This window comes from Pezoporus wallicus, unplaced genomic scaffold, assembly GCF_028554395.1.
Source record: "Pezoporus wallicus isolate ANWC-B61680 ecotype Strahan unplaced genomic scaffold, APGP_CSIRO_Pwel_v1 contig_5104, whole genome shotgun sequence".
NCBI lineage: Eukaryota > Metazoa > Chordata > Aves > Psittaciformes > Psittacidae > Pezoporus > Pezoporus wallicus.
In genome coordinates, this window is record NW_026637335.1 from 912,841 (window position 1) to 933,170 (window position 20,330).

Here is a 20,330-nt window from a genome sequence, read left to right on the forward strand (position 1 = left end):
CCCCAAAGCCCAGTGTTCATGGCAGCCCTTTTAGATTCCACCACCAGGGAGCACAAGCAACAGATAATTCTTGCAGATGGAGCTCACTGCAGATGGGGCATTTGGTATTTGCATCAGAGCTGTCCCATCCATGTGCTCTCTGGTAGACAGAATAGCTGTGGGGAGCTGTGGCAGAGCAGAACCTTCTGTAAGGGATGAGATTGGCCATTCTGACACACAAATATTTGACCCTTTCATCTCAGCCAATGCTCATTCTCATCGTTGGCTCCTTCAGTTCACACACCGGCGCAAAGCCATCAAAAAAATGGTGTAAAAGCCTCTTCCTCAGAGCACCATTGCTGTGTCATTCTGAGGGGGGGATACAGGCCAGCCTCCACGTAAAAGAGGCTCACCTCTCTTCATGAATGAAGAGTGTTCATCCACGCCAGTACATTGCTCATCCACCTGACCATTTTTAATACCCACCTACTAATCTTTAAATCATGTTTACTTGGCATTTATCCAGGCTGTGCTCCTCCTTCCCATGGGACAACCCAGCAGGGAAGAGCAGCGGAGCTTGAGAAGTGTGCAAAAGCTTTCAGTAGCTGTTCCCTCTGGTTGGAACGAGTGACAGAAAGGGAACAAGTGCAGGAGAGGGAGCACTCACAGCAAGGATGGGTGAGACAGGCTGTGCCCCAGCTGCCCTGCTTCTGCCAGCTCAATGGCGTGTTTCCGCTCCAGCTTTTCATAGAGAAGCACGATACTTGATTTTGGCTGGTCGTATTCTCGAAGTAGGATCTTCTGCAGGTATTTGCTGTTAAAATACTCTAATCTGTTTGAGAACAAAAGATGGGTTTAGCCTCCTCCCACAACACCCCAGCAGCAAAAGCAAGCCAGCAGGTTCATAGCCCTTGACCACTCCATATTCCATTATATTCCACTATCTTCTTTCCAGAAATCAACAGTCCAAGAGATCAGTTCCTATTTATTTATGCACTACAGTACTTAAGCTAAGATAGGAAAACTTTGCCAAATGCAATAAAGGCTCCCCAAACTGCCAGATTTAACATGAACTCTACTATAAGTGCTACAAGTACATGCAGTAGCCCCAAGGGATGCAATAGATTTAAACACTTCCAGATCCCCTCTTGAGCCATTTCCTCTCGCTTTCTGCTCGCATGCAGCACAACATTTGGAAAAGATCGAGCCGGTATCAAACACTGACACTCAAGTCTGGCTGTTCACAAACCCACTCGAAGGGAGCCAGCAGCGATTCCCATACCCTCTAGTGGCGCTTCCAAGCACTGGCATTCGTAAGGAAATCCCTGCCAGCTGCGTTAACCAGAGTCCTTACCATGAAGTTAGCTGCCTTTGTGTCTGCACAGCCAAGGGGATAAATCTGATAAATTGTTATTAACATATTTTAGGTTGTTTGCATTAAAAGAAAAATTAAAAAAAACCTCCTACATGTAAAATCTACCAAAGTTCAGTGAAAATTGAGCACTTTGCAACAGAGATCTGCAGAGAGCCGCTGCAATTCATCAGTCCGCAACAAGCAGTTGTGCTTCATACTTTTAGTTTTTAGCTGTGTACATGCTGGGTTGGGGTCCTCAGCTTCTCATGGCCAGAGAGGCAGGAGAGCACAGGCAACACTGGTGAAGGCAGGGACAGGCTGAAGCTACATGGGCTGTGTGTTGTGCTGGCGTGGCCCTTTTGTTTCATTTCTTTGGACAAAAAGGAACAAACAATAGCAGGGGAGAACAGAGTCTTTTTAGGGTAAAGCACAATATGTGACCTGCAAGTGGGGAAGCACCCCAAGAGCCTGGTCTCACCTTGGACAAGGAAAAGCTGTCCCTCTCTCACCTCCCTTGTGACCCAAGGATGAATGAGATCCAGCTGCCCACAGTGGAAACTTAGGGAATAGAAACCAGCCTTATTTTTTCTACACATGTACACAGTTGTATTTTGGCAAATCCTTACTTGTCTTTCCAGTAATACTGTCCCCAGTGTCCAGATATATCTTCAATGCCAGCCAGCAAATGATCCAAGAACTAAACAGAAAAGAGGATTTTGCTATACACTGGTTGCATGCATCGCATATGTGATGAACTCAGTCAGCAAACACCAAAAGCCAGCAGACAAAACAGGAGATGCTTTCAGCTCGGTGCACTGGTAAACAAGGAGAGGGGTTGTCAGACTAATTCCCCATCCAGTCATCCACGTATATCCCTCTGCTCTGGAGTACAATAAGTGGTTTGGCTGCTTGCTTTCAGGTCTGTGAGAGTGAGGAATAATCACTGAGGGAGGTGGATCTGCTCTTTATGATACGTACAGGAGAGCTGAAGGCTTGCATGTCCTGCATATTGGGCCTTGATAAGCAGAAAATGCTCATATTGAGGTTTTTGAGGACAATGTGTCTCAGGAGATTGGAATCTTCAGCATACAGATGTAGATAACGTGTTTTGATTTGAATAATAAATACTGCCTTCCCCCAGACGCCTCCCAGTAAATGAAATAATTGGCCACATTGTGCCTTATACAAAAAGATTATTATGGTTTGAAATTATATTAAAAATCCCAGACAGGTTGATTTTCCCACCCAGAAGTTAAATCTCTATAATTTCCCAAATTGCTTTCTCTCCTACTGACAGCTCCAACTGGGAGAGGGCTCTGCTCTACGGCAGGTCAATGGTCCTCCACACTCGGGCATACCAACGTCCCTGGAGCTTCCTCCAGCTCTGACATCTTTTGTGGGGTCAGAGACAAAAAAAAAAATCAGAGCTGTTGACTCAGCCCTGCAGCTTGGTACAGGTTTAATGCCATTAGCTATTAGCAGCCATATAGTTGGAGGACCAGCAAACGACTTCACCCTCACTGGTCATCACTCTTGCGAGCAAGAGTGCCCCGACTCTCCAGACAGAGAAATAAATTTGAGGAAGAAAGCTGCTTCTGCATCCCTGCTTTCCAGCAGCCTGCATTGTTGCCTTCCCTACTTAACTTAATTGGTACACAGTCATTTTCAGCTCCCATTTCCTAATAAACACATTTCCAGAGATGATTTACTATTCACACACTAACAAAAGAAGAAAGTATTCTCTGTTCGTGATGGGAAAAGACTCTTCAGCCTATTGAACTGTTCTGTTAACCTCAGACAAAGCCCTGCCATACAACCTAATTGTGAGGATGCCAAACAGTTTTTATAAATGTCCTCAGACCTAATGTCTTTATTTCTAGCTATCCAAAAAGAAGATAAAAATATGCCTGAAGGAGCCATACCCACGGAAATGTGCCTGAGCATAAACAATGAGGTTCAGAAACAGACTTTTACATTGGACAGAGATGCAAATGCAAAGCCTCAGCTAAACCTGCAGAGTACCCTGCTTCCTCATGGAGTTGACCCCATCTGAAAAAATCCACTATAACTAGAAAGGCCAATGTTTGGATGGCGAGAGCAAGAGTGAACTGAATTCCATCTTAAAAATCATCTCATTCCAACCCCCTGCCGTGGGCAGGGACACCTTCCAGTAGAGCAGGTTGCTCAAAGCCACATCCAACCTGGCCTTGAACAATTCCAGGGAGGAGGAACTTCTATGGTTCCATCCAATATAATTCCAGCCTTTATCCTCCTTTTTCTAATTTTCTTGTTCTTTTTTTTGCAAAAATGCCCAAACTGATGGCAGCAATGTGGCTGATGAACACATGGAAGATCCCAACCCTGAAAGCAACCAAGTTTCTTCTTCTTTCTTTCACTCTTTACAGAGAAACAGAACTGTTTGAGTTAGGTTAGACGACAAGCTTTTAGGCAAGTTAGCATCTTTCTCTGTCATGTTTGTGCAGCACCTAATGCAACATCAGCCTAAATTGGTGACTGCTATTCCAGTGCAAGTAATAAACCATGCTTAGGAAGCTGCATAAAACTTTAAACCTGGAAAGGGACCTGCATAAGATTGAAACTGCATATCTGTAGAGTCCCTAGAGGCACACATATTTCGGGAGGACCACATTGCTACCAGCCACACATATTGGAAAGCTCTGGCTGCATTTTAATGGATACACTTACCCGAATATGGATCTGCTCTCCCACTGTGGGAGCACTCTCTCTTTTCCTCTTAACAGCCAACAAGTCAACAAGAGGACGGATGGTCATTCCCTGCAGCATAACCACAAAGACAAAAATCAGCCTTTCTTCACATCAAGTGTTCTTAGTAGTACCTGCACTGGGAAAAAAATATCACCAGCACAGGTATGAGCCACAGCTACTTTGCTCCTTGCCAGAACAAGACCTGGTGTTTGAGCTGATGCTTCTCATCTGCTCTGCTTTATTAGCAAGGCAAAATCTGCAAAGCTTCAACAAGAGTGGAAATTGTTCTCCCAGCTGTAAGCCAAACATTTTGTTAGCCTGTGGTAGCAGCCTGTCAATGGGAGCTCACACAAAGGCTTCTGGATGGGGGCAGGCAGAGAGGGGAAATGCTCCGCTCTCCTCATCTGGCATCTCAAAGACCACAGAAAGTCAACCAATAATTTCAAGGTCAAGCCCGTGGCTTGCTATTCCTTGTAGCCTACCAGATGGAAAGAGGCTTGAAACGTTCAAAGTTTGAATGCCTGAAACGATGATAGTCCTTGAGACTTCACAGCACGGAGCCTCCACCAGCATTCGTCTGCTGACTTTGAGTATTATGTGTCACAGATCATTACCCCAACGATCCTTGATGGCCTGCCGGTGGCTAAGTTTACTAATCAAAGTATCCACCTGGTGAGAAGGGTCAAGGGAAGAGTTTTAATGCCATTTAAGCCTCGTGAGAGAACTTCTAAAATGCTGTTGTGCTACATTTCTTAGTCTGGCTTTGGTATGAAATGAGTTTTCTAGGACATGTTTACTGCAAAAATGATGGAGTAGTTGATGTTTATGACTTCTGAATGTCACAAATGCTGGCACGGAGGAGAGCTGAACACATTTTTAATTGCAGAAACAATTAATGTGTCATTTTAATAGCTAATAGCAATAAAAAAAGCATTGCTATTCAGAATAAATAACATAAAACTCACAAATTCAGAAATAACAGATATTACAAAAATTAAGTAGAGACTATGTAATTGATCTCTTGCCTTCAGTGGGTAATCACCTGCATTTGTTTTCATTTTAAAGTGGCCTTTTGGAGTTTTGTGACCAGGAATCACAAACTTAAACTCCTGAATTCCTTTGGCCCTTCCTGACCTTCACCATCAGTGAAATCCCATGTGCTATTTCAGACCATGTTATTTCACAGCACACCTACAGGACCCCTGCGATGCTCCTCCACCCACTTGCAATAATTCATTATAAGTGCATCACCAGATGCTGACAACTCTATTGTGGCTCATACAATGTTTTCTACCACCAGTGATCCAATAGATAATGGGACGGTTCAGGCAACAAACAACAAAAATACTCAAATCAAATGAAAGAAACTCACACATGTGCCAAAAAATGGAAAAAAAACACTCTTAATTATTACATTTGCTAGCAATTTCATGCAAGAGGTCAGAGGCCAATAGGCTGAGAGAGTGAACTTCAAACGGAGAACGTGCTATTTCATTTTTAAACCACACTAAAAGGAAGAACAATGGCTTTTTGCGACATTCCAAGGCCACAGCTTCTTGAAGGACTTCCTGGGCTACATGGTGCATATCCAGGCCTGCTCAGAAGCACTGAGGACCTGATAATTGCTCAGTCAAACTTCTCAAAATTATTAACCAGGCTCATTGTAGGAACAGCCTTATGCAACTGAGTCAAAAAAGGCCAAAATAGGTTAATTTCTTGGGTTGTGTAATGCACTGATAGACCCATGTATGGACAAGCCCAATGTTAACATGTTGATCACTGGTTTATGCAGCATGAGGCTTTTCAAAGAGTGTGATCAGGATTCCCAAGAAAACAAAGTCAGTTTGTGCTCCGACAAGATGCTTTGCTGGCCTTCCCCAGCTTAAAAGAGGCCAGATAATTTCTCACCTAGTTTGTGTCCTATCTTAACACAGACACCCCCTGCCAAGTCTGTACTGATATCACTGAGAATATAAAGAAAACTTATTGTACAAAATAACAACAACAAAAGTCCACTGTCTACAGAAGCTGGTTTGTAGCCAGTGTTTCACTTGTCCTTTCCACCCAAAGTGACAGAGCACCATCAAAGGTGCTGGGATATTAAGGATATTAATTCTTCAGTAATGCATCCATCAACGTGGCTGGCAGCAGTAGCTGTAGGAATCGTTTGTAACACTTCATCTTAATACATGTTCCTATTTGTGTATGTATATGCTGAGATGCAGCGTTGAAAAGTTCATATCCTTCTGTTTCAGCTTATTTCCCCCCTCCCTGTTGCCGTGGTGGCCTCAGCTACACAATACTGCAGGTATCTTGAGCCTGAGCAAAGTCTGTCTTTATAGACACTATGCTCCTGCTGAATGGCTGAAGGTCAAGGGGTCGTCACTCTGACACGTACCCACAGGGGATCCTGTTTAACTCTCACCCTTTCGCATGGAGATGACATCACCAGTTGAGCTTTGAGGTTACACAAAAGCCCTTTTCCCAGTCCTGGGAAGGATTTTCCGAGCCCTCGGCAGAATAGAGCTGCTGCCTTAGAACAACCTTTGTCTGAGACTCAAGAGCGTCTCTGCATGAGCGGACGTGCCTAGTGACCGTGTCTTTTCAATTTCTGACCCACATTTGCATCTTAAAACTCGTCAACCTCCACCTCTAGTACGTTCCCCCCACCCCTGGCCCCTGCTCCCTCCTTTCAGTCTGAAAGCTGTGCCCGGTCCGGCTGCCCGCGGGTCTCAGCTCCGAGTCCATCAGCATGTCACACGTTGACCGTGTTTTCAGCTCCTGATGTGGATTAGGTGGATGTGGGGAAGCAGAGAGCCAACACCAATCCTCCACATAGCCCAAGTGCCCAACGCCCACACCTAAGGGGCTCAGGGAGGCCAAGCGAAAGGAATTTGCTCTTGTGGACCGATACTCAGCCATGGGGCCACTCAGCAGCTGTCACCGTGACCCACCAGCTCCCAGAGCCCCGGCTGCTTCTCTGCTTCCTCCATCCAAGGGCAGGAAGAGGGCAGCCCCAGGTCAGCAGCTGTGCATGGACCTCATGCTCTTCAGCAGGAGCTCCTGGGGAGCTTTTCTGCATGGCATCTTTCCCAGATCCTCATCCTGCTTGCCTCAACCCTATGGAGACCCATGCTTAACTTTCTGGGATGGTGCACACCAGGTAGACATCAGTGTTGTTCACTTCAGGACCAGACAACTCAGATTTCCCCACCACATTCTCCTCCAAACATGACATTGCTTGTGAGGTGAACTAAAATGTGTATTTCAAAGAAAGCCCGAAAGGAGCCTTGCCCTTAGAGACTTGCTGCTGGGCAAAGAGCAGGGAGACACCTCCAAAATCATCGCACAGAAGGCTGCAAGGATGCTTTTACCACTAGATGTCAGAGCAATGCTGCCTGCTTGCTCCTCCCGAGCTCAACAACTCCTTACAACCCCAGCCTGTGCCCGAGGGAGAGAAAAGCTCTCTCCATCACAGACCTGGAAAGGTGCTAAAGCAGAATCCGTCAAAAATAACAGCATATGATCAGTAAGCAGAGCAGTACCAGCACCAAGTTCTGCCCCAGTTGCGGACTGTCCATCCTCGCCCGGGATGCAGCTGTGGGCTGAGGTCAGATGTGGCACTGCTCATGGTGCCAAAGAGCAGCCTAGGCTGCAGATGCTCCTACGGCCTCTCTGTACGACTGGGCTTTGCAAAACGTACTCAAAAGACACTCACAGAAATCAGTCTTTAAAACGCGGGGGGGAAGAAGTACCATACTTCAAACAATAAACCAACTATCTTGGAGCAATCAGCGCTCTGAGGGTCCATCTCCCTCTCCCACCCTAGCAGCTGCTGCATGATCTGGGCAGGTTGAACTCACTCACAGAAGCTTTGGTGGTGGGTAGGAAACAAGCCAAGAATCACCAGGGCAGAAAGAGAAAGCAGGTAGCAACAGGGTTCAGGGATCAGTTATAGAAGAAAGATTAGAGGCAAATTAATCAAAAGTGCTGACTTTTCTATTCGCTTCTGATTTTCGTTGCTTTTATAACAAGTAACACACCCAAAGCTGGGTTTTTGTTCCAATGGAAGAGTTAAAGCAATCCCCTTCTTGCTGCATCATCACAAAATAACTGCAGCTGCTTTGCTGCATGAATGTGAAAACATCTCAGACAGAGACACAAAATACAAAATAAACTAATGACTGTTGTTGCTTCCGTTGTTGGGTGCCCCGATAAAACTCATTTTCAGAAACCATTAAAAAGTCACTCCCCCCAAATTAGGCCCCTTTAAATTTGTCCTTGTGAACTACCAAAGCTGAGACAACCAAACTATAAACTTCTTCCAGTTCTTGCTGCCCTCGTTCAGGGGATTTGGAACATCTCCAACATCTTCCATCTTCTCACCTCTGGCATCAGGAAAACTGATCTTCATTTCACTGCATGGCTCAGGTAGCATTTCATTTCATGACAAGGCCTCCAATAACAAGTGGTTCTTACCTTGCTCAAACAGCAAACTAGTTGTAGAGGTTGATTTGTGTTGGCTTTGCTCTCACATAAAACACATAAAAGCACTGCTTTAGAGAGGAAACCTATGCCAGCATCATTCTTCACAATTTTCAAAGCTGCTATCCCACTACGGATGGACTGGATAAAAGATGGGACAAGTTATCATGGAAAATGCACAGCACGTGTTGCAAGGCAACAACTGCTAGTCAACCTCTCAAACCTTCTGCTTCTTTCAGTAATAATTTGAAGTTTTCATATGCCTAACCACTCAATAGAGGGAAAGGTTTAATGACTGGAAAATCCTTGTATCCACCTAATAGTTTGGTACTGGCTATTGGAAAAGAAAAAATCATGCTTATTGTCTACATCTGCTAATGACAGCAAGATTGTTTTTACCTGTACAAACACGGTGAAGAGGATGACAACAGTTGTTGCCGCAATGAAGAGCTTCTTTCTGTGAAAGTCAGGCAGCAAGAAAACCAAAGAGAAACAAATGGCTCCTCGGAGACCCCCGTATGCTATAATGAATTGGTCTTTGGTGGTGATGGTGTTCACATGAAATCTGTTCACAAAGAAAGTCAGCACAAGAACCCCTGAAAAGCAGGAAAGAAGATGGGAGCACATCAAACAAAAAGAGCAATTAGATACAACTCAATGCATTATACTGCAAAACACCTCTGAACTGGTAAAAGGCATGAGGAACTGGCCAGGGAACAAGGGATGCTCTAAGTATGCCACTGGAGAAGGGTTTTCTTCCAGCCTGGTCCAACAGGCCTGTGTTTGAGTTGTCCACTTACAAACTAATCCCTGATGCATTTCTGATTTGGGGTATTACACCACCATTGACTGGCCACAGTTTTGGGAGTTTGTACAACTATGAATTGTACTATAAAATGTAGTTTTAGGTAGCTCATCTTGTAGCAAATTCTCTTGTTTTTTAACTCAACCCTGTGCTTATTACAGCCCAGCTGGGAAACCAGAGCTTCCTTCAGAAGGACTCTGAACTCTGCAGGGGAGTTTTAGGGTTCTCATCCTGCTCCAATGACCACGGATCCCAGAACACACCGCTTACCTGGTGACTTGGTGTTAAGCATCAGCTAAATACTGATAAATACAAACAAGAACTATTGGCAACATAGGATCTATTAGCACATTTATTTTGATGGTGGTTAATGAAAGTTTTTATAGTCATGTGCCAGCCAAAACTTCACTCGTAAAATGACACAGAACCAGATTCCAAAAACTGAATTGAAATATTAATTGATTTACTCTGATTAGTGCAAACAAACGAGTAAATTGCTCAGATTGTTCTCAAGGCAAATGATCATCAACAGTTTAGCCACAGATTACCCTCCAATTTCCAAAAGCTTCCAAGCAGCAGCTTGGATAAGCAGCTCTATTCTGCCGGTGTAAATGTTGCTTCTTCACAAACCTTCCACTCAAAGATTTATGTTGTACGAACTTAAGACGACATAAGGTGACACGATAACTGATGCAATTTATAGTCATTTGCAAATACATAAACAGATACAGAAAGGTACAGAAAGTCGGACCTTAAATCAGTAAGCCACGATCTAATACCAACAGATATGATAAACATCTTATTTCCTGAAGATTAATGGCCATTTTTAGAACTGATGACACAGACTGACACTGACTTTAACTAGGAATTAGCTGGATCCACAGCACTGCTGCTTTTCTAAAGGGTGTTTGGAGAAGAAATAAACCTCCAAAATAGTGCACTTGTAATGTACATATCAAACATCTTCCCACACACATACAACTCAAAATATCTGACTGCACATCAGACCGGTCTGAAGAAAACAAAAAGCTGGGGATGTTTCAGAAATAGCAAACTCAACCTTGCAACACCTTCCCCACCTCCAGATCTCCATGGAGCTCGGATCCAGACCAGCAGATGTGAAGTATATCAGTTTCAAGGCTCTTTTTAACTTTAAATAAAGCAAATGAAATAAAGCATACCTCAGCTCACATCTGCGGCTACTGTAAAGCTCAGGCAGTGCTGATGATTTAAAGGAACAAAATTTAATTCAGCTGATATCATGGCCTTTGTTTTAATTTAATCGTTCCTCATAAATTATCATTAGCATTCCCTAAACTAACTCAAGGCCAGTTTTCCCCAAGACCTGACATACAGTTCATCATTTTGAGCAGAATATATTTTCTGCTGGAGATAGACCTTGAGAAAGCGCAGAAGGAAACCTCCCCAGTGCTTGGATAATGGTAGAATATCAGTGCTGTAATGCCATTAATGCGTTTTGCATTTTAGCTGATCTCTCCTACATTGAAGTAATTCCAGGTCTCGGGCTTCAGCAGAATCATTTCTTGTTTAACAGCACAAGGAGGGTCCAACAGGGGACAAGATCACAGCTCAGGCACTAACCCCAGTATTGATCTGAAAGTCCCCGATTCCTGCAAGCAAACTATGAGTGCCTCCCATTTCTGGATCAGTGCCTCAAGCATGTCCATAGCTGCCAGATGGGTCTGAGCACGTCAGGATCTCATCTCAGCCACCACCTCCAAGACAGGAGTGCCCAGCCTCTGCAGCACCCTACCCAGCTCATGCCCTCCCGGTACACCTATGGCTCCCCAGCAAGGTGCTGCAGAAAAGGGACACGCTGCTCGGAATGAGATGTGCAAGATGATTTTTCAGCCCAGGTTTGTGTGTTCTTATTTAAATCAAGGGAGATTTTGCATGGAAAAAGGGTTTTCTTCCCTAGCTGCAGCACTGAGCTCTTCCCTAATAACATGCTGTATAATTTGAGAATGCAATCAGAGGAGCTGTGGTTAGAGAGCCAGGGGATCTTGTGATGTTATTATGTTCCTTATGTCTTGCAGTGAAGAATTTTTTGAACTGAGAAAAGTCAAACTGAGAACGAGAGCAAATAATTTAGAGAAAACCACTTTACCATAGTAAAACATTTGAACGTCCACACAACTAATAAGCATGTTTCCAAGTGCATTTATGGTGCAGTTATTACAACAAACCTTGGCATGTATTAACAGTTAATGAAACCCATTCTGCTATGTCTTGCTAATCATGGCCAATCCTATTTAAGCAATTTCTTGAAGTGTCTATCAAATTTGAGTTCACTCTGACTCAGTGGTTTGTAAGCATAAATCCTGTTGAATGGGTTTTAGCTGTCAAATTCTTTGCCAAAATGTGTGCTGTTATACTTGCAGATATAGTTAATACAGAAAAACTTCCATAAATGGGAAGGTAGGCACTGCACTCACTTTGGTGACAGTAACTGCACAGTGTAAGAAACAACAGAGAAATGGTCTCTCTGAAGCACCAATTCAGTGCAAAGATGCAACTGGGGACACAGAGCAGTGTATTTGTTTTTCTGGTCATTTGCAATGCAGGAAAATAGGATTCCAGAGTATTCTGGGACCAGGACTCAGGTTTTCATCACAAGTGATCAAGAAAATAATCTTTAGGCAAAATTATCAGGAAAACTTTTAATACACAGCTCTCGTCCTCTTGTTATCAGCAAATCTTGGTCACTGTGAGATTGGTCAAACACTGCAATATGTTTACCAGGGAACACGCAGAGTCTCCTCTAAGAAGATAATCAGAAGCTGTTTGGACACAGTCCTGCCTAGCTGACCCTGTTTAAGTAAGGGTTGAACCCAATGATCTTGAGAGATCCCTGCCAACCTCAGCAATTCTCCAGTTCTGTGCAGTTCTGTCATTCTCTCTCCTTATCTGAGGTTCTTGAGTAGGAGCATTCTCACATTTCAGGTCCCAGTTTTCATCTACCCAGCAGTAAGCAGGGTAGATGCTCTTCTGTAAAGCAGAATAGCATCTCCAGTGACAGCTGTTAGAAGGTTCCTCCAGTTTCCCATTTAAGGATGCTGCGGTACACAAACTTGTTACAAATCAAATCCTTTAAATCTCTGCAGTTCAGACTATGCTGTCAGAGGCCTCATGATTTTACACGGCTCTCTGATCCCAAGCCTACGTACTTACAGTCTCCCTTCTACTGTGAGGAAACCAAGGGTCTAATAAGCACTGAAACAGGAGAAGAGATCATAGCAATCAAAAGAGGATCTAAGACAGAGGTATTTACAAAACAGATGTCATGAGAATTTCTGCTTAGCACCAGTGTTGTCTATGGTGAGTGCACAGAGTAGGAAATCGTAGTAAAATGCAAGAGTTGCTACTGAGCAAACAATAGAGGAGGAAAGCATTGGCTGGGGTCCCCTACTTCAGTCTTTGCATTCACACCTGGGACAACCGCAGAGTGAGCAGGAAAGGATGATGGGGGCACAAGCATGCTCTCATTTAATGGAATTACATTTTCCACTCACATAAATAATAATATATATTAAAACCAACCAAACAAAAACCCCCTATAATTTCAGCATACCTAGTGCTCTCCAAACAAGACAGAAAATGACAGTGAAGCAAATGTACGGCCAGTTCCACTCATGATTTTCTCCAATGGTGGAAACTCCAAGGAAGATGAAGATGAGGGTATCGCTAACACTGCTCCACATCTTCATGAAGTATTTGACTGTGGTATGAGACTTCAGAGAGATGTTGGCCTCCACGTAACGTTTCATGCCCATGGCACAAGCAATGATGCTGGGAGAATGAAACAATAAATGTTTATACCTAAGCACATAAAACTAACACATTGTCATGTATAAAGAAAAGAAAGGCTCCATCAAGTTTTACATGTTTGCAGTCATCTCAGTGTAGTGATTCACTCCTACATCAGTCCAATGAAATCAGGAGGAACACCAGGACAATAGAAACCATAAATGTTGCCAAGACTGTCTGAATCTGTTTTTTAACAGGTAATTGACTCACTATCTATTGCATTTATCACAGCCACACAGCAATACCTACAATTAACAACACCCAACCCTTCCCATCATAATACACTGCTTTCAGCATTTTAACTTTGCCAAACTCTAATCTTGCAATTGCCTTGCAATTTTCCATGGATAATTGGTTCTTCAAGTTACAGGGTACATGGTGATAGCCTAATTCATCAGCTTTGCAAATCAGTACATTTTGAGGCCAGCAATCTTAGAAGATCAAAACAGTTGAGTGCCCAAAGAGTCGAAGCTCCATTTTTTATATTTCAACCTGGACAGAAACACTTTGCTCTAAATATTGTACCAGAAATAGCAAGATGGCTTATAGGTTTCCAAGATCTGACTTCCATTGATAATTTTAATGTCATCTACACGAAGTTTTATTAATTTTAAGATTGCTTTCAAAGGGACATCATGGCAATTCCCTTTCTTATATCACACAAACAAGTGCACAAAGAGGTAAGTCCTTGGCTTGCAGAAGTGCCCCTGGGTCTGGCAGACTGACTTTAAGCACTAGCTGTGACCAGGACAGTTAAGTGACCTGCATAGGTGCAAATAGGTGTTAAGATAGGTAGTAACCTCCGCAGCACATTATCCAGAACGTATCTTCTCAGCTAAGAGCTATTGAGAAAACAGCCATGCAGTTATTGCTTTGCAGTGAAACCATCACATTAAAACAGGGGCCTATAAGAAAGATTTTTAGCAGGGAAAGACTTTTTAGCAGGGCCTGTTGCAAGAGGAAGAGGAGTGATGGTTTCAAGCTAAAAGAGGGACATTCAGGCTGGATGTGAGGAGAAAATTCTTTACACTCAGGGTGGTAAAATACTGGCACAGGTTGCCCAGAGAGGTGGTAGACACACTGCCCCCGGAGACATTCAAGGCCAGGCTGGACGTGATTTTAAACAACCTGATTTAGTTGAAGATGTCCCTGCTCATTGCAGGGGTTGGACTAGATGAGCTTTGAAGGTCCCTTCCAAAACAAACCATCCTATGATTTAACTCCAGAATTCCCCCAAAAGATTCTTTGCTTTATCTGGGCTTTGATGAAAACAGGGTTGCCCCCCTCACCCCACCTAACATAGGAGCTTTCAGACAGGCAGAGCTGGTTGTGGGCTTATAACTTGTACAAAACCAAAGTCCCCAGTCCTGTCTTCCATAGCTATTTCAGGAAGACAGTGTTAGGTCACTGCATTGCTGCTCCTGACCTGTACTGCTGCTAACAGAAGCAGAATAATGGCTCTTTTCTTAGCTCATCAGTGAATCTCTACCACATCTTCGCTGCCACAACTCAGCATCTATTCTTGGACCAAGACAAAGGAATGGAAAACCATTTTATTCGTTTCTGGTCTACATTCATTTCTAAAGCACTAGGAAAATCAGCAACACCATTATGGGAAGATACTTATCAAGATATGTGGTTGGAAAAAAAGGAAAAGAAAATACTGTTTCAAATGAAAATGCACTTCCACCAACTGCAAGTTACCGATTACTGGGCTTTAGATTCAAACAAAACAACCCAAACTTACAAACAAAACCAACCCAAACAAACAAAACCCAAACAACAATAAACCCACACATTTCTATTCCTTTCTCTTTAAAATAATTCTTATTTGTGTTTCCTCATTGCCATGAAATAAACCCATACCTGTTTTGAAGGAAAAAAACATTTGAGTTTGTCTGAAATTAAAGCTGAACTTCAGGGAGAGGACTTGCAGCAAAGGAGCAGGATATGAAAGGTCAGACTTAGGATAGACATGATACTCTTGCTGGGGAAAGAGATTCCATCTTATCCGGCATTGTGAGACTTTTTTTGTCTAACGTTGCATAAGTGCACCTCTTTCATGTCCTGAGAAAAATGTACCAATGCCTTAAAATTTCCTTAAACAGGTCTTTTTTGATTTATCCTTTTCAGAGTGACCCACTTTGCACAAAGCACTGAGCCAGAAGAAGTAACAGAGATTGAAGCACAGGCTAAAAAGAAAATAATAAATTCTTCTGTTCCTGCCTCAATAAATAGTGGGTAAAACAGTTCCAGCTAAGAAGTAAGAAATCCAACAAGCATTTCTGGGCAAGTGACTTCCAGAGCTGTGGTTTGGGAACACTTATTCATGAACGGATAGGGGTTCAAACCAGATTCACAGAGAAGGAATAAACCTGACCTGTCTTGTCACAGCTTCAAAGATGGACACTGATGCTAAGGCAAGAGGAAAAGATAAAACCAAAAGAAGACCAAATGAAGGTAAAACACACATGCAGAGCTGTTTAGCAGATTGAGCTGCATTCACAGATTTTATTTATTTTGTATATTTTTGACTACGTAGAGTTGATTTTTTTGGCAATCAAACTGTTTTTTCAAAGAACAAACTGCCAAGATCTGCTTTTTACAATGCAGTATTCCCTGGTCACAAATGAATAAATTGTTTGAAATCAAGATATATAAAAGAGGCATTTATAATTTGGCAATTATAAGACCAGCAGTGCAGGAATCAGCTGCCTTTGCAATTGTTTTGCTTTAGAGACAATGCATTATTCAAAAGAATAGAAAATGGGTTCCATAATGGGTATAGTAGATTGCGATTGATAGAAGGAGACACCATTAGGATTGAATGTTTTCTGCTCCATGATGATTATGCAGCACGTTTATTTCACTGTTCTGTCTTACACTCCTATAAATAGGCTTTCTTTTACTTATTCCCAGAGCTAGAATTGTTTTCAGTAATGCTAGGATATTGCTCCTATTAACCATTCGAGGAAACAAAATCTGCAAGATATAGGAATGGTTTATCTTCATTATTATCAGATTTACAGTTGTTTACACTGTAGCTGTCCATGCAGTCTGTCTTTTGGGAAATATTAAATAGTTGGTTGTGACCCTCAGTGCCAGCTGGCTTAGTCTGAGTAGGAGAGCCAAATTCGGTGGCTACCAGCCCACAGAAACCATGACTGAATCACTCTGTTTTTCATCTGTTTCTGCTTTCCAAGGTGAGCTTTCTTTGACCATTAATGTTATTATCCAAGACCAAACTTGGCTGAGGAGTTGATTAAATACTCCTTGCAGCTCTTCAAATGTTGGTTTTGGCTAGGCCAAACATGGAAAAAATGAAATATGCCAAGAAAGCCTCTTCTGGCTCTGGTAAATCTACTAGACATCTCACTGCTTGAATGCCCAGGATTTCCAAACAAAAACCATGGAGCTCAAATAAACATTCCTCAATAACCTCCATAAAGCAGTCAGCCATCGGAAGCTTGCCCAGCAGGAATCATCTGGATTGCTTGTGACTTGTAGCTATTACCATCGATGTGTTATTGTGTAATGTGTGAAATGGGGTTATACCTCTCAACTCTTCCACAGGCTCTTATACTCACTGTCCACTGCTATACAGAGATTTCCGACTAAGCAAACTTCAATCTTTTCCTGTTAGTTTTCAATAAATATAGCCAGAAATCTTTCCTGGACAGATGAGATGCTGGGATGTACTTACGCCACAATCCCCGAGAGGTGAAACATTTCAGCAGTGAGGTAGGAAAGGTAGCTGTATAGGAAGACAAAGAGCGGCTCGATGACACGGATATCCTTGGTGAATCGCGTGGTAAAGGCGGCGGTCATCCCAAAAATAAGACCTACTAGGACTCCTCCTAGCCCAACCACGAAGAACTTTCCAACTCCAGCAAAAACATCCGCAGTTTTGATGGTGGGCATTTCACAGAAAGATCGAAATAGCTTGTAGAGTACCTGGGTGAAAAACATGAAAACCAGATGTTAACAAGATATTAACCAGACATGGCCATATGTAGCAGTGACACTAAAATACGCTGCTGGGGTATCCGACAGCGAGGAGTCAGCATCTTTGGCAGTTGGGTTCCTACCACGGGAGCGCTGTGGCAGTCATATGCATTTACATCTCTATGCAGTCAAAGAGATGTTCACCCGAGAGCTTCAAGGACCTCACCCTAGAGAAGTGGGCCAGAAGCCCTCTGCTAGAAGAGACCGTTGATGCTTTTTCCCTCTGCAGATCTCACATCCCACCTCTCAGCACCAGCCCACCCTTCATCTGAACATTAAATACTCAAAATAGAGGCTAATCCTTACCACCGTCACGGCATCATTCAGGAGCGATTCACCAAAGACCAAAATGTGTAGCTTTTCATTGACGTGTATCTCTTCAAACACAGCCAACACCGCCACGGGATCCACGGCGGCGATCAGGCTGCCGAACAGGAGATTGTGGAGCAATGACACATCCTGCAGGCGAAAGGCTTTCACCTGGCAGATCCCGTACAGGGAGAAGCCGATCCCAAACACATTCCATATTGTCCCCACGACTGCATAGAGGAGGATTGTACCAATGTTCTCAAAAAAGGGACGGCTGGGCATGAAGTAACCTGCATCAAGGACGATGGGTGGCAGGAGGTACAGGAAAAAGATGTCGCTGTCCATAACAGGTGGTGACTTGTCATTTAAGCCGTAGATGATCCCCCCCATGATGAGTCCTACAAATATCAATAAACAGCTTTCGGGAACAACAGAAGGCAGCTTGTTATAGAGATGAAACCCTGGAAGGGGATGGATAGATGAAAACCATATTATCTTACCAGCCCAAACTGGCTAAATAGCACCAAACATGCCCCCACCTCCAGCAGGCTACCCCTTAGGGTAGTAGTAATCAATGCCCACAGTTAAGGTGGAGTCACTCAATCAAAAATTTGCTACAAGATCTGGAAGATCACTGAAAATACCAAAATTTCTAAAATTACTGTTGGTTCAGGCTGCATTGCATCATGGCATAAGGTTAAAGACATATTTTCAGGTAATACACAAAAAAAAAACGAAATCATCTGCATAAATAAAAACATTTTTGGAATTATTTATGATGCAATCTAGTTAACAGGCCCATCTTCAGCACCTACATAAACAGCAACTGCTAATTTTAAACAATACAGATTCTATACACTAAAAATAAAAAAAAAACCTCACAAAAAGCATTCTCAATTATAAATGGTGCCACTTTTAATATTACTTAATCATTAACACTTAAAGCTAAAGGCAACATTTAAAACAGTCCGGTTGAGTCAGCCTTGTGCAACACACACTGCTAGAGAGAAATGCAGACAACCACAAGTACTTAAGGTTTTTAAGAACAAGGCATTTTCATTTGAAGATGAAGGTGTCAGTGGACAACCTGCACATAGCTTAGCTCGCAAGTGAACTGAGATGAATGCATACATTGGTACATACTGCAGTTAAATAAAATTCTTTCATAGAAAGCCTGATATTCTTCCTACTAACAGCAACAGCATGCACAGGTGTGAACTTCCAGATGGAAAAACATTTCCAACCACAAATGCAACCGAGTATTTATTTTTTATGTGTGCAGCATGTCCGGCACGCAATCTGTGCATCTTTAGGACTTGGCATGTTATCTCAGGCTCCAAGATTGGTGAAGCACTGGCCACTCCTGCCCACGCCATCTCCACAGAGACCCTTGTCCTTCCTCATCCCCTCAAGATGCCTTACCTATTTTGGCCAAGGATGCAAGCATGATCCAGAGGGTGATTTCAAAGGGGACTTGGACATGCTGATAATCCGGAGAGAAGAACGTGTGCTCTGAGGATTCGTTGCCCTGAGCTTCCTCTGCAGCCCAGCTGATGTTCTCCGAGATGACATCCTCTAACTGTGGCATTGGTGGGGATCCCTGCAGAGCTCTGACCCTGGTGGCTTGGAGGACAGAGAAGAGCAAGGACCAGGCTAGGAGAGCAGCTGCAGCTTTGCTCCCTGGCCTCTGATGCTCCATTTTCCCTGGAAGCTGCCAGCCACAGGAATTTTGGGCACTGCCTGCTCCTGCTCAGCAGCTCCCACTGCTGCGGTGAGGGGTTGGGAGCACTGCTGGAGACTCTGGAGCTCAGCTCGCCGTCGCTGCATGGGTTGCTGCAAAGAGAGGAGCAGCCGCTCCGCCTCACACTGACTCTCCTCCCATTAGTTTCCAGCTGGGAGACCGTGCTGGAGAATTGCACCCTTTGGCACCACAAAGGTGCACCCAAATAGGCTCCTCCTGCAGAAGGTTCCTTGAAGAAATGCCTCATGCACCCCCCGACCAATAGCACACCTTTGCATGCTTGAGAAAGGGATAAGTTGTCTTTACTCCTAACTCTTGACATATTTTGACTTCCAGTCTCTCAGCAACCCTTTTTGGAGGGTGAAGTTGGCAGCTGGGCTTTGATGGAACAGGTCTCACATCAGCCTCATCCAGAAATGGACCCATCTTATAGTAGACTTCAGTGGATATCTCCAGTGCCCACAGAGGGAACACACAGCAGCATTACTGGTAACCACAGCTCCCACTGTAAATCCAGCAAAGCATCCCATCTTAGGCTAAATACAGAGCTGCAGTGTTGTGCTGGGCAGAGGTCACCTGTGTATTTCAACAACTGCTGAAAGCTTCTTCTTATAAGACAGGAAGTGTTCTCTTTACCTCTCTTGCCTACTTGGAATGGCACCAGAAGCTCGATGAGCTTGCTTACAAAAGCAGAAGAGCCAAAAATAAAATGTTATTAGCAACAGTATTAGATATATAAACATCTAATGTAGATGTTTAGACATATGTAGAGCATAAACATACTGGGCCAAATTCCTCCATTGTGGATTTTCATTAAGCTGATGCTGTTTCAACAGGGATAAATTTGGTCCAAAGAACACACATAATTAAAGTACAGGGGCCCCAGGCTGTTGCTAGACTGATCGATGGCCTATTTGTTTCTCTTCAGCTGCTTAAATGACACCAAAATTGAGCTGGCAATAACAAGCTGGTGACCCCCTTTCTCTGCTGTAAGTGAGAGCCCAAGACCATGCAGACTCACATCCTGGGCTATAAACTTTGGGAGACAGGAGAGATACAGTGTACACTCATGGAGTGTATCCTTTAGCATGGATAAT

The 20,330-nt window shown here is 43.5% G+C and overlaps 1 protein-coding gene across 2 annotated transcripts in view; it reads right to left on the reverse strand.

Annotated features, from left to right (window-relative positions):
* The window catches only part of LOC130596801 (sodium/hydrogen exchanger 2-like), a 28,391-nt gene extending 9,025 nt beyond the window's left edge, over window positions 1-19,366 (reverse strand). The window contains exons 1-8 of one of the 2 annotated variants that reach the window (XM_057404760.1): window positions 18,915-19,366; window positions 17,490-17,782; window positions 16,882-17,132; window positions 12,943-13,160; window positions 8,945-9,141; window positions 4,040-4,129; window positions 1,960-2,030; window positions 647-811 (exon numbers count right to left, since the gene is read on the reverse strand). In XM_057404760.1, coding sequence (XP_057260743.1) covers window positions 647-811; window positions 1,960-2,030; window positions 4,040-4,129; window positions 8,945-9,141; window positions 12,943-13,160; window positions 16,882-17,132; window positions 17,490-17,782; window positions 18,915-19,191 — 1,562 coding nt within the window. In that variant the 5' untranslated portion in view covers window positions 19,192-19,366. Of the gene's footprint in view, window positions 1-646; window positions 812-1,959; window positions 2,031-4,039; window positions 4,130-8,944; window positions 9,142-12,942; window positions 13,161-16,881; window positions 17,133-17,489; window positions 17,954-18,914 lie in introns of both variants that reach the window. The other variant, XM_057404759.1, reaches the window with a different exon arrangement.
* Between the last annotated feature and the right edge of the window lie 964 nt (window positions 19,367-20,330).